This window comes from Ruditapes philippinarum, unplaced genomic scaffold (assembly GCF_026571515.1).
Source record: "Ruditapes philippinarum isolate M1 unplaced genomic scaffold, ASM2657151v2 ctg4610_1_1_1_1, whole genome shotgun sequence".
Lineage (NCBI taxonomy): Eukaryota > Metazoa > Mollusca > Bivalvia > Venerida > Veneridae > Ruditapes > Ruditapes philippinarum.
The window spans coordinates 38,067-66,022 of record NW_026866495.1 but is presented as its reverse complement, the minus strand read 5'-3'; the positions used below and the strand labels follow the sequence as shown (position 1 = coordinate 66,022).

General features: G+C 32.5%; 2 protein-coding genes across 2 annotated transcripts; both read left to right on the top strand.

Annotated features, from left to right (window-relative positions):
• Positions 1 to 3,048: 3,048 nt before the first annotated feature.
• Positions 3,049 to 5,960, top strand: LOC132732653 (zinc finger protein 83-like). The gene is made up of 2 exons (XM_060719125.1): positions 3,049 to 3,402; positions 4,688 to 5,960. Exon 2 carries the CDS (start codon positions 4,698 to 4,700, stop codon positions 5,943 to 5,945), a length of 1,248 nt encoding a protein of 415 aa, XP_060575108.1. The 5' UTR covers positions 3,049 to 3,402; positions 4,688 to 4,697; the 3' UTR covers positions 5,946 to 5,960.
• Positions 5,961 to 23,272: 17,312 nt separating this feature from the next.
• Positions 23,273 to 26,665, top strand: LOC132732655 (zinc finger protein 888-like). The gene is made up of 2 exons (XM_060719127.1): positions 23,273 to 23,333; positions 24,914 to 26,665. The coding sequence occupies exon 2, from the start codon at positions 24,956 to 24,958 to the stop codon at positions 26,078 to 26,080; it is 1,125 nt and encodes a 374-aa protein (XP_060575110.1). The 5' UTR covers positions 23,273 to 23,333; positions 24,914 to 24,955; the 3' UTR covers positions 26,081 to 26,665.
• Positions 26,666 to 27,956: the final 1,291 nt, after the last annotated feature.

The window sequence follows — 27,956 nt, the reverse complement described above, 5'->3', positions numbered from 1 at the left end:
GAACTATTGTACTACACTACAATGTGTCCAACTATTGCACAGCATTTTACTGTACTACACTACAATATATAGATATACAGCACAGCATTGTAATGTAGTGCTGTATTGCCCTAAAATACATGTTATTCATGTACAACCGTACTGTGACGGAATCCATTGAACTGCACCGCACTGCACAGCTCGGAAATGAACAATCGAAAGGAATAATCAGATGCCAATAATCTAATTAACTTAATTGAACTAGAATCGACTACGCTTAACTTCACTTAACTGTGTTTTAAATGAAAGAGGGGTATGTATAAGTCTTTCTTGCAGAAGGGAGAAATTTAACAGCTGGCCACAGTCTCTGCTAAAAATCTTTTGAAATAAGATACCTATTAGAAGTACAAAATTTTAGATACTAATTATTTGATCTTTTATCATATTTCAACAGCATTAATTCTCTGCTAATATAATATGTGAAACATAAAACATTTGGTTCCATACAACATTAATTAAGTTCATAGACGATAATTAGCACTGTAATTTAATATAATAAACGCAAGTCGTTTGTTTCGTATCATATTAGAAACGCAATGACAGATCTAATCTCAAATAACTAAATAGCATGGGATATTGTCATTATTTAAAGTATGGCCCTGTAGTTAGATGGACATAAAATAGAGAAAATAAAGTTTCACCTATTCTACACAAAGGTACTAAAGTTAAGAGGTCTTTGGCCGGAGCAATATTCCGTTTATGGGTTGAGGTATAAAACTCCCATAAAATATCATAAAAAGACGATTCACACAAAACATCCATTACTGATTCGATATTATAATTAGAGCTGACCCGCTTTCATAAGCACGGTCCCTTTGTCAGTCGCGCGCGCCACCTGTCGTATAGCAGTAAAAGCGGAAGACATCTGTGTCGTCTGCATTGAAATGCCCTGATCAACCCTGGTGTGAAACCGTTCCAGACCTTGAATTCCTCTTTATGCGGTGAAAATAACGGAAAGTCGGTGATAATATGAAATTAATGCGACTTTGTTTAAGTTTAAAATAATTATGTTTAAAGTTAAACGACTTTTTCACAGCGAGTTCACACAAAAGAGCGCGTCCTCTCAAATCGGTTTGATATAATGACATTTTGAATAAATGAAGTGTCACTCAGAATTCCAGCACCAAATGTCTTAATTTGGCGCGTATGAAAATCATCTTTTCTAAAACAGATCAATCGCCCCGGAATAATAACTCTTTCAACAGATGTTGTTATATTCAATTCAAAACTTAAAACATTCATCGCCAATATAAAATATATACACAACTTAACAAAAGCAGTACAACTACGAAGAGAAAAGAATCAAGTCATACATATAAAATAATACAATCAAATTCTATCGCCAATAACTATGCATTATGAAACCATAGCTTATAAATAACATATATTCACTTACTTTATAGTACATAAATCATGTCTGAAATTTTTGCGCCAAATGTGAGCTTTGTAAACGTATTTTGCAAAGTTATTTTTTATAACAGCACTTCGTTGACAAATTAAAAAAGATTTTAATTTAAACAAACTTAGCCAATAATAATTAGGTAAAATATTAAGTCTAAGCTGTCTGTAAAAATGATATACTAAAAGGAAATGATATTCATTTTCTTTACTATTCATATTTACATTTAATAGACCAAAAATTCACAATTGATAATAAATGAGATTTCATACAAAACAAGCTTAGATTGGCCAACATTCCTACGGTTAAAACAAATAATAATAAATAATTAATGACTTACAGCACAAAAAATTTATAGTTGGCATCTGGAGCATTAGTTTTCATATTGAGCCTCGATTCTAGAGTCTATTTACATGGATTGTAGACAGCATAAAGAGCTTTGGATTTATTCACATACTTTTTTTTGCTTAATTTGGATCTAGCTGTTTTGTGCGCAAGTTTAGATAAACCTCTATCTATCGATATAGATATATTGTATTGAAAAAATAATAAAATATTCAAGGGAACAAACTGGTAGACCTTGCATTGCAACATAGTATTTCAGAATTATGAGAAAAAATGCAGTTTTCCTTAATATAAGGGAAACAACTCAATTTAATGTGAATATGCCGTGAGTACGGATTTGCTTCCCTTTCATAGTAAACCCGGTGTCTAGGAGGGCGATTACATGTACGTCGTACCAACACAGTATAGGTCATATGACGAATTTCCATCTTTGAAGGAAGACCTCAGGCGCCCCTCATAGTATTATTCAAAGCCTTAACCACTCTGTCTCTGTCATTCTGTCTTGCAATGAAAACAAATCAACAACGAATACATTTTAAAGTGGCATTGCATCCGTCAATACAATAAGGAGTAATGCCAAAATGCACTGGTAAATTTACTTAAGAAAAATATAAAAGATGTAAGCACTGATGGTTTATTCAGACGTATGAGAAGTGTTATATAATTGCTGGAGTTATCCTTTTTGTTCCAAGATAAAACTGATTGTTATCCTGCTATACAGTACCAATTCCGGTCAAAGCATGTATATGGTGAAATTTGAAATCTACAAAACATCATGAATCATGCATCAACACTTTTTTCTTTGCTGAACTTAATTTCTAGGTGAAAATGACGTCGACCGTGATTGAATTCGCTGCATAATTCGGAAAAGCCGTTGATAGTTTTTTTCATTTGATCAACATAACTTTCAAATCGTCATTTTTTCAAAGACCGTAAGGTGATATTTAATGTGTGTTTTTTATAAGCTACATCTCATAATCTCATGCAATGTTTATATAAAAACGTATTAACGGTAAAGTATGTTGATTCCATAATTTTGTCTTGAACAGTAAAGACAATTTTTTTTAAAGCAGATAGGACTAAAAGGGCAATTTAATTTTTAAATACAAATGAATTGTTAAAAAACATAGAGATGTACATGTATCCGTTTCATTTTCTTTTAAAAGTTTATTGAAAAAAAAGTGTTGATTAAGATCAAAATGATTTAGAATGAACATTAATTGATGTTTATTTCTAGAACATATTAATATCTGTTATATAAGTATATGTAATATCCGGGCATGTACGTATCTCACACAAGTTTACCAAAAACTTCCATATACTACTCTTTCGTGGTTTGCAAAATTGTTGTCTGATACAACTTAATTTCAAAGTAATTATTCGTTGTATTTCAGACCTTCCACTGTATACCAATGCATGAAGGTGCAAACTGGCCTGGGTGCATACTGGTGGCAAAGTCTAATCACGTGGCTTCCAATGTCCTTGTTGTGAAATTAAAGTGAAGTGACGAATTAACAAGAAAAAGCGAGTTGGCAAGGGGACGAATTGCCATTCATAAATGAGTGATTGCCCTTTGAAGAAACCCGCCATTAAGTTGAGGTGATGAACAAAATAGTGTGGTGAGGATTTTTTTACTGATTCTTTTACGTGATAATCTTTGTAGATAGTGAGCATAATTTTCCTCTCAATATACTCAAAAAACTTCATTTAGTGTCTAGTTCTGGTTTCTTAAACTTTATAAGCCGCGATTTTATTATTTAACATTTTTTTTTTCATCTGATGCGGCATAATAGTTTTGGATAAGACCTGTTACGAAACCTTACCAGAATAACAGAAGTTGATTTAACCTTATTTTCACTTGCAAATACGCTTGACCCAATCAATTATTGTGCATATAACGATAAAACAATTATTTTGACATTGTTCTATACCAATTAATGTATCAAAATATTAATACCGACATGATTTCAATAATTTTATTCTTAAAAGATAATGTTTTTATTTATTTTCGTTTTTTTATTTATTTTCGTCATTTTTTAATACTTAAATATGATTTTATTGAATTCATATGTCAGTAAATCACCTTCCTCAATATCTTTAAAAAAAGTATTTTATAAAAATATTGGGAGCGCATGGGTTAGTAAAGATCAATCTCGTAATCACGTGGTCAAACACTTTGGCAATATGGCGGCCAAGTGCCGAATTATTTACCTGTCGGAAACTATTAGGTAGTTTATGTTCGTAATAAAACTTTTATTTGTCCATCCTTGGCTTATCAACCGATTATTTATAGTTTTATCAAGGTTTGCTTCATATTACTTCATGGCATGTTCAATAAATGAATACGAGCGTGTTAGATTCCTGACATTATTATTGGTGGACTTTCCCTACGGGGTTGTCTTCAGCGTTCACGTTATGTCATAGTATATAAACGGGTACACTGAAGACCTTAAGCTACATTTAGTGTTGTATAAATGCGAAGACATAGAATTCTTCTTAAATGCAATCTTCTTTACAAATGCAATCATCTTGAGGTAACTTTTTCTTTTTATAATATTTAGGGAAATAATTCATACTTGGGATAATATAACAGGATTGACTGGACAAACCTATTAAAAAAGGGGGAAAACAACTGTTTTCTTTAATATTCTTTTTAAAGATTTGTTTAAATCATTTTTTTTCTTTTTTTTTTATAGAAAAAGAAAAGGCCATGCTATGCCCCTCGCCCGGTTATGTCACTTAATTGTGAAGTTTTTTCATGATCTAAATCCAGTTATGCCTTCAGTGTATTTAATATTTTGCTTTTTTTTTCAGGACTTTATATGAGATTTTGATCTGTTTTCAAAACAAGTGCAAAATGCACACTGGAGAAAAATTATTAACGTGCAAGTTGTTTGTTTTCAGATTCAGCAGGATGAGTGACCTAAAGAGACACATTAAACAACAACATACCCGAGAAAAACAATTTCAATGTAACTTCTGTGATGGTACATTCACCAAAAAAGGTGGTCTAACTCGACACCTGACAATACATACTGGAGAAAAACCTTACAAATGTGATGTGTGTGATAGTTCATTCAGGATAAAGTGTTATCTAAAGTCACATATGAGAAAACATACTGGAGAAAAACCATATAAGTGTGATAAATGTAATAGCACTTTTAGTCATAAAAGCGGTCTTAATACTCATGCGAGAAAACATACAGGACAAAAGCCATTTAAATGTAATGAATGTTACAGTACATTCAATCAAAAATGGTCTCTGATAGAACACATGAAAATACATACAGTGGAAAAACCATATACATGTGATGTTTGTAATAGTGCATTCATTCGAAAGAGTTATCTTAAGCGACACATGCAAATACATACCCGAGAAAAACAATTTCAATGTAACTTATGTGATGGTACATTCACCAAAAAAGATGGTCTAACTCGACACCTGACAATACATACTGGAGAAAAACCTTACAAATGTGATGTGTGTGATAGTTCATTCAGGCTTAAGTGTTATCAAAAGTCACATATGAGAAAACATACTGGAGAAAAACCATATAAGTGTGATAAATGTAATAGCACTTTTAGTCATAAAAGTAGTCTTAATACTCATGCGATAAAACATACAGGAGAAAAGCCATTTAAATGTAATGAATGTTACAGTACATTCAATCGAAAATGGTCTCTGATAGAACACATGAAAATACATACAGGAGAAAAACCATATACATGTGATGTTTGTAATAGTGCATTCATTCGAAAGAATTATCTTAAGCGACACATGCAAATACATACCGGAGAAAAACCATTTAAATGTGATGAATATAATAGTACATTCGGTCAAAAAAGTCATCTGACAAAACATTTGAGAAAACATACTGGAGAAAAACCATTTTTATGTTATATATGTAATAATACTTTTATCTCAAAGAGTAATCTTGAGCGACACATGCGAATACATACTGGAGAAAAACCATTTAAATGTGCTGAATGTAATAGTACATTCTGTCAAAAAAGTTCTTTGACAGAACACATAAGAATACATACAGGAGAAAAACCATATACATGTGCTGTTTGTAATAGTGCATTCATTCGAAAGAGTTATCTTAAGCGACACATGCAAATACATACCGGAGAAATACCATTTAAATGTGATGGAATGTAATAGTACATTCGGTCAAAAAAGTCATCTGACAAAACATTGAGAAAAACATACTGAGAGAAAAACCATTTTTATGTTATATATGTAATAATACTTTTATCTCAAAAGATAATCTTGAGCGACACATGCGAATACATACTGGAGAAAAACCATTTAAATGTGCTGAATGTTTATAGTACATTCTGTCAAAAAAGTTCTTTGACAGAACACATAAGAATACATACAGGAGAAAAACCATATAAATGTGATGTATGTAACAATATTTCATTTCAAAGAGTAGTCTTAAGCAACACATCAAGGCACATATGGGGAAAATATATGGACGGAGAAAAAAAAAATGTAGTAAATTTAACGTAATTGAAGTTTCAATCTTGACATTTGAGAATACATGCATGCTGTTTTTACACGCCTGATGAGTCTGGAGGACTTAACTTGCTTTTGGTTTTGAATGTCCGCCTGTCTGCCCATAGACAATTAGTTTCCAAATGATGAATTGAAAGATAATCACATTAATGTACAGTTATCTTTTATTTGACTTTTTTTCGTGTTATTTCATATTAAAGATCTGATTATTTGTTTTTTCCACTCGAAGGGTTTTTGTTACTTGTGTTGTATCGTTGTAACTATATAATAAAGTCAAGTATAATAACAAAGTCCGATATACATATATATACAGTTTATTTACAAGACTAGTAATATAAAGATATGATCAAGCGATCTTACTACAAGTGTAGCTGGTCAACGACTGACGGATAATTCCAGCCGGGTTACATGTATAGACTAGCTATAGTCTGTTCAAGATAACAGTATGGTAAACATCTACATCTCCCCTTCTTATAAGTATTAAAAAAAATACATTCTTTATTTATCAGAAACACTCATATGTCAAATCAAAAGGATAGTAAAAAACAAGTACGATTTTTTTCATTCAAAAAATTAAATATAAGATGAAAAATTGTCAATGTTCAGAAAACTAGAATAAAAGCTATAAAATTTATTGTTAATAATCAAAATAATAATTTGTTTTGATTAGAGTACAACAAGTGGTGGTGAAAGGTAAAATGATATGTTTATATGATGTTTATTTCACCCACTCACTACTTGAATAGCGCTGATTGCTTTTCACCACTCTCCCTGACCGTGTTATATAAGGGCCTTCAGTATTGCGGTTAATCTGATCTTGATTGTTTACACATGTTTGCTCTTTACTATAACAGGATCAGCAAAAATATGAGTTGCATTGGGTCAAAGTGTGAGAAATTTTCCTCTGTTTTCAAAAGATGTTGCCTGTTACAACGATAAACAGTTCCATCTTGCGTAACAACGGAATATGACCTTTCATCATGTTTATTGATGATTTTGGCAGGTTCCCAAATTTTTCACCTGAACGAATTCTCACGGAGTCAATTACATAAAGGGGGCATAGGGGCTTGGCGTTTTTGTCGTGATTTTTTTTTTGCGTAATCTTTGACCTATCATTATTTTTTATGACGAGGGAAGAAGATATGGTTTTAGGTTGTAACAGTTTGGGGTGATTGGGAAATTGACTTAGTTCTACGACCCATAAGTAACTGCACTGGTGTAAAACCACAGTCGAGGGGGTATTTCTGTTATTCGTATTCGAGCAAAGCTGTATACGGGTTGTGACCACTTTCTTTTGCTTTAGTAAGTAACCTTTTAGCAATTTAAACAGCTTTCTCTGCCATACCATTTGATCTTGGAAAAATATGGAGAAGATGTTTATGCTCAAATTTCCACTTGCGCGTGAAAATCTTCAAATTCTTGCGAGGAAAATTGAGGTCCATTGTCATGTTAATATATCGCATATACCATAACGCGACATATGTACTCTCAGTTTTTGGATGACTGTGCCTGACCTTGTATCAGGGAATAAATTTATTTTAAAAAAACGACAAATCGGTTTTACAAGTATTGCCATCAAACTAAAAATAAACCCCATTTTTTTAAAGGGGCCCCTTGGGAAAACTGCGGGAACAACCCCTTTCCCAACTTCATTTTTCAAACAGGGATTTCAAAAACAAACTTACTTTTGGGCCAAAAAATTTTCTTTTGGCGTTTTTTTTAACCCAAGTGACCTGGAACCTGCCGCATTTCCGGCGAAAAGGGTTTTTGGTATTTTGCCTTTTACCACGAAATATCAAGGAACTTCCATGATAATTGCCGGGATTTCCCGAATTGGTATTTTTGGGATGCCCCCACGGCTTTAACAAATCTGCTATTTTCTTGGGAATAGTTGCCTAAGAATTTAACGTCTATTCAGTAACAAACAACTGTTTCGTAATTGAAATGTACATGCAGATCGAGACCCTTCAATCAATGTAGGCATTGTTTCAGGTAGTGAATGTCGCGATAAAAAATCGCTGACCGGTATATTCTTACCGCTTACATGCTCTACAGTTACTTTGTACTTTTGTAACTGAAGCAGCATTCTCTGAAGTTTAGGAGGGGCCGCCGAAAGGGGTTTCTTCATAATTGACTCGATCGGTTTATGATCGCTTTTAACAATTATGGGTCTTCCATATGTAAATTGATGGAATCGCTTACAGCCAAAGACAATGGCTAACATTTCTTTCTCAATTTGCGCATACATTTTTTCAGTATTTGTGAAAAGTATATTTGTATGTTATTTGCAGAAAAGGAAATATCTAGAGATAAAAAAAAACATTCATACAAAGTTATATCAGAAACATTGTAAATATCATGATGTGTAAAACAGGAAAAGGTAATTTACATGTATGAGCATATATTTAGTGTTGCTAACTTGAAAGGTGTTTAGTAAAGACTAAAGTGTCGTGGTGAACGTTCTAAGTAGTTACTACAATATAGCCCTTTCTTAATTTGTTTATTGTATTGTATTGTTCCGCTTTCCTTACTTTTTCCTTCATATAGCCCTTTCTTAAAATTTGTTTTTCTTTATGCTGATCTTTGAAAGTTTCCAAGAAATTTTATTACACTAATGTTGCCGTAAATGGATTTGTTGTGTTTTTTTTATTACACTTATAAAGGGGAATGTTGCCGTTTTTGTTGTTTTTTCGCTCTCTGAAGCCTTTTTTAAATGTTCTATATTTCAAATTTATAATTCCCATTATATTGTCATTTCAATTATGTTAGTATATTATTTTAAGTTTTACGGGAAATATTATTTTCCAAAGTTTAGGCAATAATTTTAATAAAAAAACTAACAGCTTTTTAGTGCGCTAGTTACACTTGATTTGTCCAAATATATGTAGAAATGTCCGAAACAAGTTCCTCGCTAATATAATTGACCAGAGTACATGTATATAATTAACAAGAAGTATCTTTAAAAAATATACTCGGCCGAAGTAAAACTGGTTAACTTGCATATGTTAGATGCAAAGTCATATATAGAATTGTTCGCAATGATATAACAATTTCTTGTAGGGTTAAGTTAATCTTGAAAAAAATGGAGCGCCTGATTTGAGATGTTTGTGTTTCCTAAAACAAGCATTTCGTGTTTCGGTAAAGTGAAACTCATTTTCCTTACACCAACACATCAAGGCCATTCCCAAGTAAGGGGCAATTATTTTTGTAAAATAAACTATGATTAATTTGCAAAAATGTATACAAATTATATATAATTTTTATCAAATGAACACGCCAATAAACATATAATATATAAGACACTTATTGAACATCCTAAGATAAGGGTACTTGATAAGTTCTGATATTATCCTCTTGATTAATGACAAAATTTAAAATTCAGATCTTGTGTGAAATGAATAAATCTATGTTGTCTGCATTGAAATGCCCTGATCAACCCTGGTGTGAAACCGTTCCAGACATTGAATTCCTCTTTATGCGGTGGAAATGGAAAGTCAGTAATAATATGAAAATATGCGACTTTGTTTAAGTTTAAAATAATGCTGTTTTAAGATAAACGACTTTCACACAGATTTCACACAAAAGAGTGCGTCCTCTTTAAATCAGTTATTGAAAAGATCGGTTAAATATAATGACATTTTGAATAAATGAAGTGTCACTCAGAATTCCAGCACCAAATGTCTTAATTTGGCGCGTTTGAATTAACAAATCAATCGCCCGGAATAATTACTCTTTCAACAGATGTTGTTATATTCAATTCAATTCAATTCTATATATTATTTAGCAAAAACATATAAATGTTCATCTCCAATATAACGCATATACAAAACTTAACAAAAGCAGTACAAATACAAAGAGTAAAGAATCAAGTCACATATAAAATAATGAAATCAATCTCTATCGACAATTACTATACAGTAAGAAACTATTTAGCTGATTAAAAACATATATTAATTAACTAACTTTATAGTACATTAATCATGCCTGAAGTTTTTCGAGCTAAAGGTTAGATTTGTAAACGTATTTTGCTAATTTTTTAATAATATCACTTTGTTGACAAATTAAAAATAGATTTGAATTTAAACAAACTTAGCCAATGGCAATAATAATTAGTAAAATATTAAGTCAAAGCTGTAGCAAGATGAGTAAATTGTAACATGATACTCTAGGTGCGTACAGCTCTGTAACACCGCACTTTGGGGTCAAACGCACTTTGGGGTCCGACCCCAAAGTGCGTTAAACTTCGCACCGCACTTTGGGGTCAAACGCACTTTGGGGTCAAAATCGAGAAATTGACCCCAAAGTGCGTTAAATATGCTACATGTCAACGCACTTTGGGTTCCAGATGGTCTAAAGGTGTAATCTGAGTTTCTGCTTAAATACTGAGAACTGACTTATTTTCGATCTTCGATATTGAAATATTTGAGGTGGAATTCAAGATGGCGGTCAATACTTTGGAATAATGCTAAAGTGATAAAAAAAGTTTCATTAATTTTACCACTTATAAAACCCATTACTTCAGTATACACGGGCCTTTTAACGCCTTTTTCAACCCCCGCCCCTTTTTTGTTGTCTCAAAATGGTGGAAAAAATGCCTTATTTAGGCCCCCAACACTTGTTTTTGTTTTGAGAAATGTTGTTAAAAAAGTGACCCACTTTTTCGGCGCGGCCCCCCAACCAAAGATACATCAGGGGGTTGCCAGAAGGGGGGATTTGCCCCCTTCTGTTCTTGGGGGTTTGAAGGGGGGGGAGTCCCCTCATCGCCAAAAAAATTTTTGGAGCTTGTGAGAGGCTATAAATGACCTCAGATTGATCATAAAGCGTAACGTGTAACCAACGCTGAAAAGCAATTTGACTCTTATCTCAAAACCCATGTGAGAAGTTGCACGGCACTTTGAAAATCAATTATGATGGAAAAAAATCAACGCAAAATAGTGATTTTTGGCAATTTTTGAGATGTCCCCTCGTTGCCATGGTAACAGAAAATTTAAGCCTGAGCAATGTTGTTGCAAGGGCAATGGTCCAGTTCAAACATTTGTGCCAAGTTTGATTAGTGATGAAGCAGTTTTTATAGTATTATAGCAATTTGAAAACTTGTAACGGCTGACTTTTCAATGGAAAACAGCCCATTTTTCACAAAATGCTCATGAAGTTAATGGGTTTTAAAATATCCAATAATAATAATAATTTTTCATATAACAAGAATTACGGTGGCATAAAAGTGACATTTGCATTTAAATTTTTATTTAAAGTTTTGCAAACATATTTTTTTTCAGTTTTGCATTCATATTTTTTTTTTTTGAGCTTTGCATTTCATATTTTATTAAAGTTTTTCGTACATTTTTTATTTTGGTTTTTCGTAACATATTTTAGCCAATCAAAACAGCCTTTACATCTCCATAACAGCCCATAGTTGAGTATAAAACTAGCACAGTAGTTTGGTCACATTTCGGCGCCATTTTTTTGGAATCGGCCTAGTCGTTTTTGGGCCGCGCAAGTCGGTTTTCGGGCCGACCTTTTACGGCCCATTTTTTAAATCATATGTATTTTAATATTATTAGGTGTATTTTTTTTTTAAAATTGATATCTACTAATTATCATTAGTGTCTATTTGGAAAGGGCTGTTGATTGGTGAATGAATATGCACCACTCAACCCCACCCCTGAGTATAGCGGGGGAGGTGCATTGACTTTAAACCAAGCCGAACCACTGGTAAAATCTTCGCCCTGCGGGGGATATTCAGATAATAACATTCCTGCCTTATGCCCGGAACACGCAGACATTACCACGATTCTTTTTTTAACCCGCACTCCCCCGGGGACAAGGGAAGTGGTTACAAATGGACTGGTGTATTACAATAATGCACAATAAAAGATCTAAATAGGTCCTTATATTTCCACTGATTTAGAAAAAAATATATATATATATACATGTATATACATGTACATGTATATATCAGAGACATAGATAATATCTATGTCTCTGTATATATACATGTATATACTAAAAAGTGTTATCTCAAAAAAATGAAAATGTTGGTATTTACAAATGGTCGTTTGCAAATGGGGTACTGTAAATTACAGACGGCGAAGTGTTTTGAAAATGGTGTTTTACAAATGGCGTAAATTATCCAAACCTCTACTTTTTGCCAATGGCGTCATGTAAAATTATGAACGAAAAAAGTAAAAAACAAAGCAAAATAAAATTAAAATATGTACCAAAAACTCAAATAAAATATGTATGCAAGACTAAAAAAAAATATGTATGCAAAACTTAAAAAGAATATGTATGCAAAACTAAAAAAAGTATGTTTTCAAAACTAAAAATAAATGTATGACAAACAAAAAAAAACAACAAAAATATGTACGAAAAAAAAAATGCAAATGTCACTTTTTTCCCACCGTTCAAAATATTTTAGTACAGAAATCGTCTATTCCTAAAGTTTAAAGATGCTGCGAAAAATATCCCGTTCTGTCAGTCATTTACTTGAAAACTTTTGGTGCCATGTTGAGCTCCATTTTAGATATGTAAGGAATGAAATGAAATGCAGTATATATTTCCCCCCCCCCCCCAGTAACAACCGTTTTTTAATGAAATGTCTTACTAAGATTACCCAGAATTTATACCTTTGTCTATGCAAAGACTATCATATTTCTGTAAAATGTGTAAATAACAAACGGGAAAATGATGCATTTAGCTAAAAACAATGTAGTTAATGAAAGGTGTACATTATTTTAAAATAAATGGAAAAATTTAGAAAAAACATATCTTAAGCTTAATGCTGCATGCCTCCAGATGAGTCAAAAATTTTCAATAAATCAAACTTGAGAAATATGTACTACGATTATAGGAAATGTAAAATGATTCAAGATTCAAGTAATATTTTACATGTTATGTGCGGTTTCAATATTTACAACTATATTCCTACTGCGTTACTAACGCATTAAGGGCTATTTATGCATATATATTGACAACTTTTTGGATTAATTTACGTAAGTTATAAAATGCCATTGATAATGTGAAAATTGCTTCCTTTTTGGTTATTCCACAATATTATACATTTCAAATGAGTTTTCAAAATTTTCATGAAAATTAGCGTGAATTCTGGAGGCGTGCTGCATTGATACAAATTCTTTTTTTTTGGTGATTTATTTTTGTGAAAGTTCTTCACTTACTAATCAAGACCATTTAAAATCCCTATTGATTCAGGGCACAATGTTTTGTGTCTATTTAAATACCTTGATTTTTGTTTACCATTGGCTTTGACTACACTATATAATTTAAAACATAATGAACATAAATTTTTCTCTGGCCCCCAAAGTGCGGTCGTTTTGCCTGATGTTGAAAAATGCATATGTACCTGTTTAACGCACTTTGGGGGTCGAAATTGGACCCCAAAGTGCGTAACGCACTATGGGGTCCGACCCCAAAGTGCGTAACGCACTTTGGGGTTCGACCCCAAAGTGCGTTTGACCCCAAAGTGCGGTGTTACACAGCTCCTTTATAATAGAGAGTTTCCTAGATCATATATATACTACCATCACGGACACTGATATGTAAACACATGTATCATATATTATAGTTTAGATAATAAACGTAGTTAGAGCACATTTATCCGGTACGCGTTTAACTTTTGAGGCATGGAGGAGCACGTGACCTGTTTTCGGTACAAGGAGGAGCATGGGATCTGTAAACCGTACATGATTGGTTAATTGACCTTTTCGATAACCTGGCTAAATACCGTTTGTCGGTACGTTACAGATAATCCTTTAGGGAATAAGTCAGAATTACACCTAATTAAGAACAAAAAACCATTACGTGATATTTCTAATTTTCTATAATAATGTTACCGTTTAAGGTGGAAAAACTTGAATGATGTGTTTTAAAATTATCTATGTTTCTTTATTATGTCTCCGAAATTTTACAAACAATTGTTTATACTGAAAATTTACAAAATTAAAATATTCGTAGTGGCATCTGCCATAATAAATAGAGATATTTTTTGCGTAAACTTGTGTGCTTACTTTTTTTTTTTTTATTTATTTTGCTCGGAATTATTCATAAAATGGTAGGCCTATTTTATCATTTTCTTACAAAAAGAAATAATTGTTTTATGTTCGACCTTCTCCGGTTATCAAAGGTCATCAGTTTCCGAAGACCTTCTCCTATATTGATCTATATTCCTGATACAAACGATTATTTATTCCCCCCCCCCCCCCAAAAAAAAAAAATAAAAATAAAAAAATGTTGATATAGTTAAATGAAATATCTTAATATCATTAAAAATGTTCCCCGCAGGAAACCATTTTACTTGTATATTTATGTCGTTCATAAACCCATGACCGCTCCTATGAGAGAGTTATTGCATAAGGACACTATATTCACGTGGCAAAAGCCTCAAAGTGATGAACAATTATGTACATTACAACAAACAATAAAGTTTGGTTGGCCTAAGTACAAAAAGGCTTGCCATCAGTAAATTGCTGCCTTTTGGGACTATAGGGATAAGTTATCTGAGGTTAATGGTTTAATAATGAAAGGAGAAAAATCGTTATGCCCAGGTCACTCAGATCTGAAATGTTAAAGGTGCTGCATTCAAGTCATCTGGGTGCGGAAAGTGTCTTAGTAGAGCAAGGTCAATAATGTTTTGGCCGGGAATTTCAAATGATATAATTGAAATGGTAAATCAATGTCAGATTTGTCTGGAATACAGGTCATCGCAACAGAAGGAGCCATTAATCAGCTCTGAAATCCCAGACTATCCGTTTCAAATGTGTGGATACGACTCAGTTCATATTGCTTTATCTATCGTTTTTTCCTTCAAATCAATTATATATTTGTTTCCGAATTAACCATAAACTTTGATATATGATTTTGGATCATTTTCTAAAATTTCATTAAAAAGAGATGTTTATTTTCTAAGACAATAATGATTTTTACGAAATGATACGACGCAGTTGAAAATGAAATATGATACGACGCAGTTGTATTTTTGGCAGTCTTTTCAACAGGCATAATTTTGGCAATTTATTTCTATTTTATGGAATAATCACCTGCGCTAGATAAAACAAGATTGCATTTGAGAAAAATGCTATGCCACCGCATTAATACAACACTAAATAGTAGTGTAGGAACAGATTTTTTTGTTTCTAGACAATTTTGAAGATTGTCATAATGCAAAGATCCCTGACCTATCTTATTCTTATTATCAGATTAGTGGTTAAATCTATTGTAAACTCAATAATAGATCAGAGTATGAATATATCAATGCACTCAAGTCTAGTGAATTTGGTGGTGAAGGTCATATTTCACACAGCCTAAATTTCATGACTTCATCAAAGGACAACACAGTAAGACACTTTGTCAAAATCTAGGTCAGATGAAATCAAAGTTCACTTAACATCTTAATCTGTGCACATGGTTCAAATTTCATAGCTGTACACCAAAGGACAAGAAAGTAGGTCACATCATCAAAATCTAGGTCACCTGATATCAAAGTTCAATTTTACAACAAAAACTGTACACATGGTCAAAATTTCAATTGCTGCACATCAAAAACAAGAAAGTAGGTCACTGTCCCTTGGCAAGGCAACATTTTTTGACCCAAGAGTTTAATTCAAAACAATCTTGATACAGGTCCACGAAACAACATTTCAAGTCAAATATCTAAGCTGTAGCTTTCTCCCATTCAGAAAACATTTGTTTTATTTTCTGTTTTTACTACGTGTACATAATGAGAATCACTGCCCTGGGCAGGGCCAATTTTGACACCTTGGGAAAAATTTGAACAACTTTGGTAGAGGACCTTTTTGATGATATAATATAGCAAACATCAAAGCATCAATGCCTTGAACCTTCAGACAAAAATATTTTTTATTTTTTTACTATATGTACATAATGAAAATCAATGACCCCGGGGCGGGGACCAATTTTGACCACAGGGCTATAATTTGAACAATCTTGGTAAAGGTTCACTTCGCAAAATCATATGCCATATATTTAACCTCTAGCCTTTATCAATTCAGAGAAGAAGATTTTTCAAGTTTTTGCTTTTATACATATAAGGAAACTATCGCCTCTGGGGGCAGGGCAATTTTAACACTAGGGGCATAATTAAAACAACTTTAGAAGAGGACCCATAGAAGATATTATATACCAAATATCAAAGCTCTAGGCCTTGTACCTTCAGACAAGAAATTTTTTAATTTTTACTAATATGTACATAGTAAAAATCAATCTAGGGGTGGGGCCAATTTTGACCCCAGGGCTATAATTTGTACAATCTTGTCAGAGGTTCACTACATAATGTTTCATGCAAAATATCTTAACTCTAGCCTTTTGTTAATTTATAGAAGATGATTTTTTAAGTTTTTACTATTACATATAAGGAAAACCTATAGCCCTCGGGCGGGACTAGTTTTTGACACTAAAGGCAAAATTTGAACAACTTTGGTAGAGTACCTATAGATGATATCATTTAACAAATATTAAAGCTCTAAGCCTTGTACCTTCAGACAATAAGTTTTTTTTTATTTTTACTATAGGTATGTATTGAAAATCAATGACCCCCGGGGCGGGGGCAATTTTGACCCCAGGGCTATAATTTCAACAATCTTGCTAGAAGTTCACTTCACAATGTTTCATGGAAAATATCTAACCTCTAGCATTTGTCAATTGCTACTAGAAAGAAATTTTTTTACGTTTTTTTTCTATAAGTTTTTACTAATATACATATAAGAAAACAATGACCCCCGGGGCGGGGCCGATTTTGACCCCAGGGCTATAATTTGAACAATCTGGATAGAGGTCTACCAGACAATGCCTTATGCAAAATATCTAAGCTTCTAGGCCTTTTGTGTCTTTACAAGAAGGCATTTTAAGTTTTTACTATATGAAGATATAGTGAAAATCAATGACCCCAAGGGCGGGGCCGATTTTGACCCCAGGGCTATAATTTTGAACAATATTGGTAAGGGTCTACCAGACAATGCCTTATGCAAAATATCTAAGCTCTAGGCCTTTTGGGTCTTTACAAGAAGGTATTTTAAGTTTTTACTATATGTACATATAGTGAAAATCAATGACCCCTGGGGCGGGGGCCGATTTTGACCCCAGGGCTTTAATTTGAACAATCTTGGTAGAGGTCTACCAGACAATGCCTTATGCAAAATATCTAAGCTCTAGGCCTTTTGGGTCTTTACAAGAAGATTTTTTAAATGTGTTCTTATAATTCCTTTTGGTTGCCATGGCAACCAGATTTCTGTATGGAATGAAATTCTTTGAACAACTTTGGAAGCCCTTCACCCAAGGATCAATCCTGCCAAGTTTGGTTGAAATTGGAATAGTGGTTTTTTACAAGAAGATTTTTTAAGTTCACTATATAATCTATATAACACACACACACAAACAAACAAACACACACACACACACACACACACACACACACACACACACACAGGTGAATCGCTATATGCCACCGCATCGCAGATGCTGCGGTGGCATAAAAACCCCAGATCATTTGAGGTGTATAGCAATGTTCTGTTGCTTTTGATTATTAAGAATACATTGTGTCATGTCCAATATAACATATTATTTGAAAGTTTACATTGCGGAAGCTACTTTTCAGTACAACATGAACATGTTACCTAATTGATCATAATATCTGAAATAATTTCTTATATTTTCCTGTATGTTCAATGCTATCCCTATTTTTTTTCGCCAAAAAAATGTAGAAATCTATGAACTTGAATTCATTTTGGCAAGATACGCTCTAAGTTAAATGTGGTTCTGCATGTTATGCGTAATGACTACTTTTTTGTGGTTTCTTTTCAAACTTTCACTCTACACATTAGCTTTACTACGGGCGAGGACCTCAGGTACGACTTTGTAAAAGTTACCTTTCTAGCATGTAATTCTAACAAAGCTTTTTTTACTAACGGTATTGTTAAACATTATACTATGTGGACCTGTGACGAAGTTTGTAAAGGGAAAAGACTTTGTGGGCCTATTATTATATTCTTTGAATTCCTAATCAGTTACAAATTATTTATCATTTAATGATTAACGTGTCGTTGCCCTGTCCTTTTTATGTTTGGGGTCCGCCTGGGCTCTTTGCCATTGGTTCTTGTTGCTGGGTCATATGGGGGTTGCGTTCATTGAACGCCGCTTTTCCTTGTTGATTTTGTTTTTCATATTTTGTGCATTATTTTAGGCAAAATGCTGCACCTGCAGAGAACCATCGACATTTTGAAACTAGCTTGATAGGTTTTCCACATGAAAGAATAATAAGTCCCTGGTGGTTTTCGAATTCATAGCAGTTCAGTTCAAGTGATTTGAATTCAGTAAACATGAACAGCTCGGCCTCGGTCGGACACACCTGTCTGATTTGTTTTTTCAACAAAATTTGTCAGCTGTACAGATAAGCAGCTTTTTATTAACTTCTGGCGTGAAGTTTTAAGATAATAAATATTTGATTTAGTTATTATTAATTCAATGATGAAGGTCTTGAAAGACCGAAACCGGTAGATCCTAGAATAAACCAGTTACAAACCATCCTGATGTTTGATGTGTATTCTCTCTTTCTGTTGATTTACTTGTTTAATTAAAAAAAGAATAACATTTAAATTTCTTATTTCGGTATGACTAACAGAGAAATTTTCAATGTAAACAGGGGGTAATCCTCTGTGAAGTCATTTTCTGAAAAAAATGTGTTTAATTTTTCAGACAATTCATTATCAAATAAAAATCACACTTTAGTATGAAGGTATGTTAAGATGTCATGTCTGTAGTCTTTTGAAAATTCGGTGCAATAATCTGACCTAAATTTTCTGTTCAATATTGTTAAAACTTCTTCACTACTGTTGAAAGATCATGACTCCCTTTATCTGTATTAAATTTATCGATGCACAGATTAAAATACCTTTGCAAAACGGACACCTTCTTTACAAAATAATTTGCAGTTGTGTCATATGTGACTCGATTTTGAAAATTGAATGTTTTTTGATGGAGAAGAATGATACTTAAGTGCAAATATATAAAATACATTCCGTAGACCTTTCCCAACGGCGATAAAGAAATGCAATATACTACAAAATCAGCGGTAAAGTTCTCGGCGCTGAACATAAAATGACTAAATGGAACGCATAACCTACTTGCAAAAATATATTGTAGCTTAACCATTTATGATTTAATTTTAAAAAATCAAATTTCAGTTTCAAATAATAAATATCATCTGTCCTCACCGATTATTAAGAAAATGAATACAAAAAAATCGGCACGTAAAGGACATAAGTAATAACGATATTGAAGGAAATCATTACTAATTACAAGTAACAAAGGTAGGCATGAAATCTGCGCATAGCTCTCTCCCGATAGCGAGAGACCTAATTCTTTCTCTTTTTTTAAAAAAAAGGGTCATTTCTGATTAATACAGGGCCCAGGAGAGGTTACACTAGAATATTGAATTTTGTATCAAAAATAGTAATCACTCCCATTTCGAACTCATGGGAACAAGTTTATAAGCATGCTAAGGCAACACTAGAACACTTTGTCATATGGGTGTGCGATCACGTGTTTCAATGTATATTGCATTTGATACAGCTTTTCAGAATTTGTAGATGCTTATGATAGGTAATAAAATGCGACCGAAAAATGCAGACTTAATAGAATTGTATTACATTTCCATTTTCATGAAACCAATGAGTGACCTCTGCTTTTGACTTTAGTCGTAAACAAGAAATGTTGTTGGACGTTATAATATTAGCATACCTAGCACATAATTTAAATAGTTTAACCAATATGCAACCTGCAATGAAAATACAACTGCGTCGTATCATATTTTAATTTCAACTGCGTCGTATCATTTCGTAAAAATCATTATTTTCTTGAAAAATAAACATCTCTTTTTAATGAAAGTTTAGTAAATGATCCAAAATTATGTTTTAAAGTTTATGGTGAACTTTGAAAAGGAATATACAATTGGTTGGAAGGGAAAAAACGACAAATAAAGCAATATGAAATGCGTCGTATCCACACATTTTCATAAAAATTCTGCCCGCTTCGTGTTGCAAGTTCGCTATAACTTTTGTTTTACAAAAAAGTTGTGCAAGCAACATATACCGAACGAATCGGAAAATAATGTGTGTAGCGTGTTAATACATATATTTGGTTTTCAGTCATTTCAAACAAAAACAGTTATAAACAAAAACATACATTTTTCGCTCAAAGATGGCGGTGTTTGTTTACATTTTGTAGGATACAACGCAGTTTTGATTCCAAGCCCTGAGAATCCAAGGTCAAATCTAAGCATTACTATGATAAAAATGCTAAACCTCTGTCTCCCCGTTGGAGATTCCGCTAGAATTCAACGTCTAGACAAGTTCTGGAGTCCAGTCCCGATGTTGTAATAAAAAATCACAGCGATAGGTCCTATATTGTTGAAACAGAAAACGGACAACAATATCTCAGAAATTGTAAAGATTTGTTGAAATCTATAGGATCGCCTTTATTGACACATGGTGCTTTGAATTCTGGCCTTGAAATGTCAGTTAATGACAAAATGATTGACGTAGGGTCAGAGCGTACCGATAACAATAAACAGCCTGTGGGGATAATGCTAATTATTTCACTCGCGCAGGCAGAAAGGTGAAGCCACGTGCTGTAACAGACTTGTAAATAGACAGTGATTGTATGTAATGAAGAAATTTACAGTATGAATCATGATTAGTACATGTTGTAAACGACTCATGATAATGAACATTTATTAACTACATGTTACTGTAATCATCATCTAATATAAAGTTTTTCTTCCTTGAATTTATTTAAGCGTTATTCAAATAATCTATGCGGTTATACTTATGATAAAATTATGTTTAAATATAACAGTAATTTTGTAAAAGATGGAAGATGTATCATGATGAGTAAACTGTACATAACATGATACTCTAGGTGCGTACAGCTCCTTTATAATAGAGAGTTCCCTAGATCATATATATACTACCATCACGGACACTGATATGTAAACACATGTATCATATATTATAGTTTAGATAATACACGTAGTTAGAGCACATATATATATTTATGTCGTTCATAAACCCATGACGTAAGAAAAGCTGTCCGTAAAAAGGACATACTTAAAAAATGATATTCATTTTCTTTACTTTTCATATTGACATTTAATAGACCAAAAATTTACATTTGATAATAAATGAGGAAACTTCAGCATCGTTACATACAAAATAAGCTTAGTTTGGCCAACATTCCTACGGTATAAAATAATAATAACAACAACAAAAATTAAATAATGAATTACAGCACAAAAAATGTATAGTTGGCATCTGGAGCATTAGTTTTCATATTGAACCTTGATTCTTAAGTCTATTTACATGGATTGTAGGCAGCATACAGAGCTTTGGATTTATTCACATACTTTTTGTTGCTTAATTTGGATCTCGTGTTTAACAAAAGCTGTTTTGTGTGCAAGTTTGGATAAACCAATATCTATCTAAATAGATATATTGTATTGAAAAAATAATAAAATATTCAAGGGAACAAACTGGTAGACCTTGCACTGCAACATAGTATTTCAGAATTATGAGAAAAAATACAGTTGTCCTTAATCTAAGGGAAACAACTCAATTTATCGTGAATATGCCGTGAGTACGGATTTGCTTCCCTTTCATAATAAACCGATGTTTAGGGGGCGATTACATGTACGCCGTACCAACACTGTATAGGTCATATGGCGAATTTCCATCTTTGAAGGAAGACCTCAGGTGCCCCTCATAGTATTAATCAAAGCATAAGCGGGCACCTGAGTAGAGTCATCGAAGTCCCTTAACATCTGGATAGCTAGTCCACATGAAAGAGTCCAAGGTCTCTAACACAGAGGTTTGAAGTCATCGACCTTAACCACTCTGTCTCTGTCATTCTGTCTCGCAATGAAAACAACAACAACATATACATTTTAAAGTGGCATTGCATTCCGTCAACGCAATAAGGAAAAATGCCAAAATGCACTGGTAAATTTATTTAAGAAAAATATATATAATGTTAGCATTGATGGTTTATTCAGACGTATATGAAGTGTTTGAATTGCTAAAAGTTGTTCTTTTTGTTTCTAGATAAAACTGATTATTATTGGGCTATACAGTGCCAACTCTGGTCAAAGAATGTATATGGTGGAATTTGAAATCTAGAAACCATCATGAATCATGCATCAACGCTGTTTTTCTTTGCTGAACTTAATTTCTAGGTGAAAATGACGCCGGCCGTGATTGAATTCGCTGCATAATTCGGAAAAGCCGTCATAGTTTCTTCATCGGATCAACATAATTTTCAAATCGTCATTATTTCAAGACCGGAAGGATATATTTAAAAAGTGTATTTTAAAAGTTACACCTCATCCAACGTTTATATGAAAAAGTATTAACGGTAAAAGTATGTTGATTCCATTATTTTGTTTTGAACAGTAAAGACAACACAATTTTGAAGCAGATAGGAATAAAAGGGCAATTTTATTTTGAAATACAAATGAATTGTTAAAAAACATAGAGATGTACATGTATCCGTTTCATTTTCTTTTAAAAGTTTATTGAAAAAATGTTGATTAAGATCAAAATGATTTAGAATGAACATTAATTGATGTTTATTTCTAGAACATAATAATATCTGTTATATAAGTATATGTAATATCCGAGCATGTACGTATTTCACACAAGTTTACCAACAACTTCCATATATTATTCTTTCGTGGTTTGCTAAATTGTTGTCTGATATAAAATAATTTAAACGTAATTATTTCAGACCTACCTCTATATACCACTGTATGAAGGTACAAACTGGCCTGGGTGCATACTAGTGGCAAAGTCTAATTAGTGATTTCAAAAGTCCTTGATGCGGAATTAAAGTGAAGTGACGAATTAACAAAAAAGCGAGTTGGCATGGGACGAATTGTCATTTATAAATGAGTGATTGCCCTTTGAAAGTAACCCGCCATTAAGTTGAGCTGACAAACGAAATAGTGTGGTAAGAAATTTTTTACTTAATTATTTCTTTACGTGATAATCTTTGTATATAGTGAACATAATTTTCCTGTCAATATACAAAAAGAAATTTGTTTCAACACTTCATTTAGTGTTGTATTAATGCGGTAGCATAGCATTTTTATAATCAGTGATAAATGCAATCTTTACAATTAAATCATCTTGCGGTAACTTTTTCATTTTCATTACGGAAATAATAAATAACAGGGTTTTTTTTTCAATTTTGGGGAAAAGGCCTGGCCTTTCAATTGGGGAAAAATGCGCGAAAAATGACATTTTTGGGAAAAATCTCTTACATTATGAAAATAAATAAATAACTGTAAAATAAACAATAAAAACATGGAGCAAACGTCAGGCTCCGACTCAGGTGGGTCATGAACAATGCAAACAGTTCAGATGTCAAAACCATCTTCTAAACCTTGGATTCCTTTTAAATACAAAGCCACTTTATTTAATTTGGAATCACTTGAGTTAATATCATTTTTGGGGTTTCGAAGCTTCAACATTGCTGTAACTTCTCACACACCTCCCTTATTTATTTTATTAATTTAACTCCATGTTCCTCAAGACTATGATTGAAATCTATAAGAATAAATAAGGGGATTTTTTTTCAGCTGGGGAAGTAGCCGTTAAACGGCTACAGTTATAAAGCAAAAAAACCCTGAATAATTCATATTTGGAAAATATTACGAGGGTGACTGGACAAACCTATATAAAAAGGAGTAAAATAACATTTTTCTTTTCTGTTTGAATAAAGTGCTGAATTAATTAGATGTTGATTCTCAAATGACATTTTGACACTCAATGCATAAAAATTAATTGATTATATTATGTTTGTAATTTATTTACTTAAACTAACTCATGAATTCCTTTCCGAATTCCAGACGAAAATCAAACAGGAAGTAGGTCGCGAAATTATGTGATACTAGATTATTTTGCCGATATTTGGTATTAATATAACTCCATGTTCCTCCAGACAATGATTGAAATCTATAAGAATAAATAATATAACATATTTTTACAAATTTCTGCATATTTTGAGTGGAATTTTCACAAAGACAGAATGATTAGAGATTTGATCAGCGTAAGGGAGAGGGTTGCCGATCGGCGGCATAATTGGACTTCTTATTTGCAGGACAATCAATCAAACACTGTAGGCCCCATAAAAATTTGAACTATTTGAACAAAAAATGTGATTTTTTAAACAAACAAGCTTAAATAGTTGATTTTATTCAGATCAAGGGGAATGTTTTAGCTCAAGGGGATTTTTTTTCAGCTGGGGAAGTAGCCGTTAAACGGCTACAGTTATAAAGCAAAAAAACCTGAATAATTCATATTTGGAAAATATTACGAGGGTGACTGGACAAACCTATATAAAAAGGAGGAAAATAACATTTTTCTTTAACATTCTTTTTAAAGATTTGTTTAAATCATTTATTTCTTTGCTTTTTAAAAAAGAAAAAAGTCATGCGTTGCCCTCTTCCGTCTATGTCACTTGGTAAGGTTTTTCATGATCTAAATCCAGTTATGCCTTCAGTGTATTTAATGTTTTGCTTTTTTTAGGACTTTATATGAGATTTTGATCTATCTCAAAACGAGTGCAAAATGCGCACTGGAGAAAAATTATTTACGTGCAAGTTGTGTGATATCAAATTCAGCAGGATGAGTAACCTAAATAGACACGTGAGACAACAACGTACCCGAGAAAAACAATTTCAATGTAACTTTTGTGATAGTACATTCACCAAAAAGGGTGGTCTAAATCGACACCTGACAATACATACTGGAGAAAAACCTTACAAATGTGATGTGTGTGATAGTTCATTCAGCCTGAAGTGTAATCAAAAGACACATATGAGAATACATACTGGAGAAAAGCCATTTAAATGTAATGAATGTTATGGTACATTCAATCAAAAATGGTCTCTGACAGAACACATGAAAATACATACAGGAGAAAAGCCATATACATGTGATATTTGTATTAGTGCTTTCATTTCAAAGAGTAATCTTAAGCGACACATGCAAATACATACCGGAGAAAAAACATTTAAATGTGACGAATGTTATAGCACATTTGGTCAAAAAATTCATCTGACAGAACATATGAGAAAACATATTGGAGAAAAACCATTTTTATGTTATGTATGTAATAATACTTTCATTTCAAAGAGTAATCTTGAGCGACACATGAGAATACATACAGGAGAAAACCCGTTTAAATGTGATGTATGTTATAATACTTTCATTTCAAAGAGTAATCTTAAGCGACACATGGTAATACATACAAGAGAAAAAACATTTTTATGTAATGTATGTAATAATACTTTTATCTCAAAGAGTAAACTTGAGCGACACATGCGAATGCATACTGGACAAAAACCATTTAAATGTAATGTATGTAATAATACTTTCATCTCAAAGAGTAAACTTAAACGGCACATACGAATACATACTGGAGAAAGACCATATAAATGTGATGAATGTAATAAAACTTTCAGTCAAAAAAGTTCTTTGACAGAACACATAAGAATACATACAGGAGAAAAACCATATAAATGTGATGTATGTGATAAAGCATTCAGACTAAAAGGTAATCTGAAATCACACATTAGAATTCATATAACAGAAAAAACATTTTCAGAAAGTCTTTGCAATGGTTCTTTCTGTTCAATGAGCAAAACTAAGCAATTCATGAGAAAACATATTAGTGAAAGACATGTAATGTGATATATAATTATGATTCATTTTGATACATAAAGACCAATAAAGGAACACTAACTGGATAATTCCATTCAAATGTGAGTTGTGCGAAGATACATTAAGGTAGTTAGTACATTTAAACAACACATGAGAATACATACTGGAAAAAATTCATTTATGTATGATTTGTGTGATAGTCGAAAAAGTAATTGTATGACATACGCAATACATTCTTGAGATGTAAGGTGTTAAGATGATTGTATATTCAGTTGTATTGTGTCAATGCACACAATGGGGAATATATATTTGCCGGAGAAAAAAAATATATGTATTTTAAACGATGGAACTTGCAATATGACATTTGAGAATACATGCATACTGATTTTTACATGCGTGATGATTCTTCATGACTAAACATGGTATTGCATTTTTGAATGTCTGTCCATAGATAATTAGTTTCCATATGATAATTTGAAGGATAATTATATTAATGTACAGTAACCTTTTATTTGACTTTTTATTCTTTTTTTGTTTTGGTTCTGTCATGTTAAAGAACTGATTATTAGTTTTTTCCACTCAAAGTTTTTTTTGTTGTATCTAGAGATTAAAAAAAAGACAAAGTTATATCAGAAACTTTTTAAATATTATACTGTGTAAAACAGCAAAATGTAATATACATGTATGAGCATATATATAGTGTAGCTAACTGGTGTTTAGTAAAGTGTTTGGGTGAAATACAATCTGTGAGTAGTTACTACAATATAGCCCTTTCTTTATTTGTTTACTGTCTTGTATTGTTTTGTTTTCCCTCCTTTTTCCTTCATATAGCCCTTTCTTAATTTGTTTATTGTATGCTGATCTTCAAAGTTTTATTACACTAATAAAGGTATGTTGCCGTTTTTTATTCGTTGTTCTTTCGCTCTCTGTCATGCCCTTTTGAATGGCCTTTTGAAATTGTTTCAAGCCACATTTGTCATCTTGTATATTAAGACTATTAAGTAAGAATTTTAAAAATAATACAGCTTTTGTGGGAAAGTTACACTAGATCTGTCCTCATATATGTAGAATATTGTATTGTTCCGCTTTCCCTCCTTTTTCCTTCATATAGCCCTTTCTTAATTTTTTGTTTATTGTTTGCTGATCTTGAAAGTTTCACACTTGAAATTTTATTACACTATTAAAGGAATGTTGCCGTGTTTGTTGTTGGTTTTTTTTCGCTCTCTGTCATGCCCATTTAAATGGCCATTTGAAATTGTTCTATATTTCAAGATATAGTTGTTATCAAGTAACGCAAGAATTTTAAAAATAACACGGGGTATTGTGCGATAGTCACAACAGATTTGTCCAAATATATGTAAAAATGCCCGAAACAAGTTGCTCCGTAATGTAATTGACCAGAATACATGAATATAATTAACAAGAAGTATCATTAAAAAACATACTCGGCCGAAGTAAAACTGGTTAACTTGCATATGTTAGGTCTTAGTTTTCCATGCAAAGTCATATAGAATTTTTAGTATTCCTTGGGTAACAATGAAATATAACAATTTCTTGTAGGGTTGTAAGTCTAGAAAAATGGAACACCTGATTTCAGATGTTTGTGTTTCTAAACAAACATTACGTGTTTCGGTAAGTGAACTCATTTTCTAACACAAACATCAAAACATTCAGTAAGGCAATTATTTTTGTAAATACTTTATTAATATAGGGTTAACGCACGTTTTTCCGTGTTATAACGTCTGCAGAGTCCCGAGGAACGGTTGGCGAGGGCTCCAACAGTTCCGAGGGACTCTGCAGACTTTATAACACGAAATAAACGTGCGTTGACGCTATTATAGCATAAAATTTTCAAACAAATTCGTGATGTATAGTTTATACAAAACACAATTACATTAAATTCTTG

What these genes read in the sequence shown, in the direction of transcription:
- LOC132732653 (XM_060719125.1), top strand. Translation starts at nt 4,698, where the DNA reads ATGAGTGACCTAAAGAGACACATTAAACAACAACATACCCGAGAAAAA.
- LOC132732655 (XM_060719127.1), top strand. Translation starts at nt 24,956, where the DNA reads ATGCGCACTGGAGAAAAATTATTTACGTGCAAGTTGTGTGATATCAAA.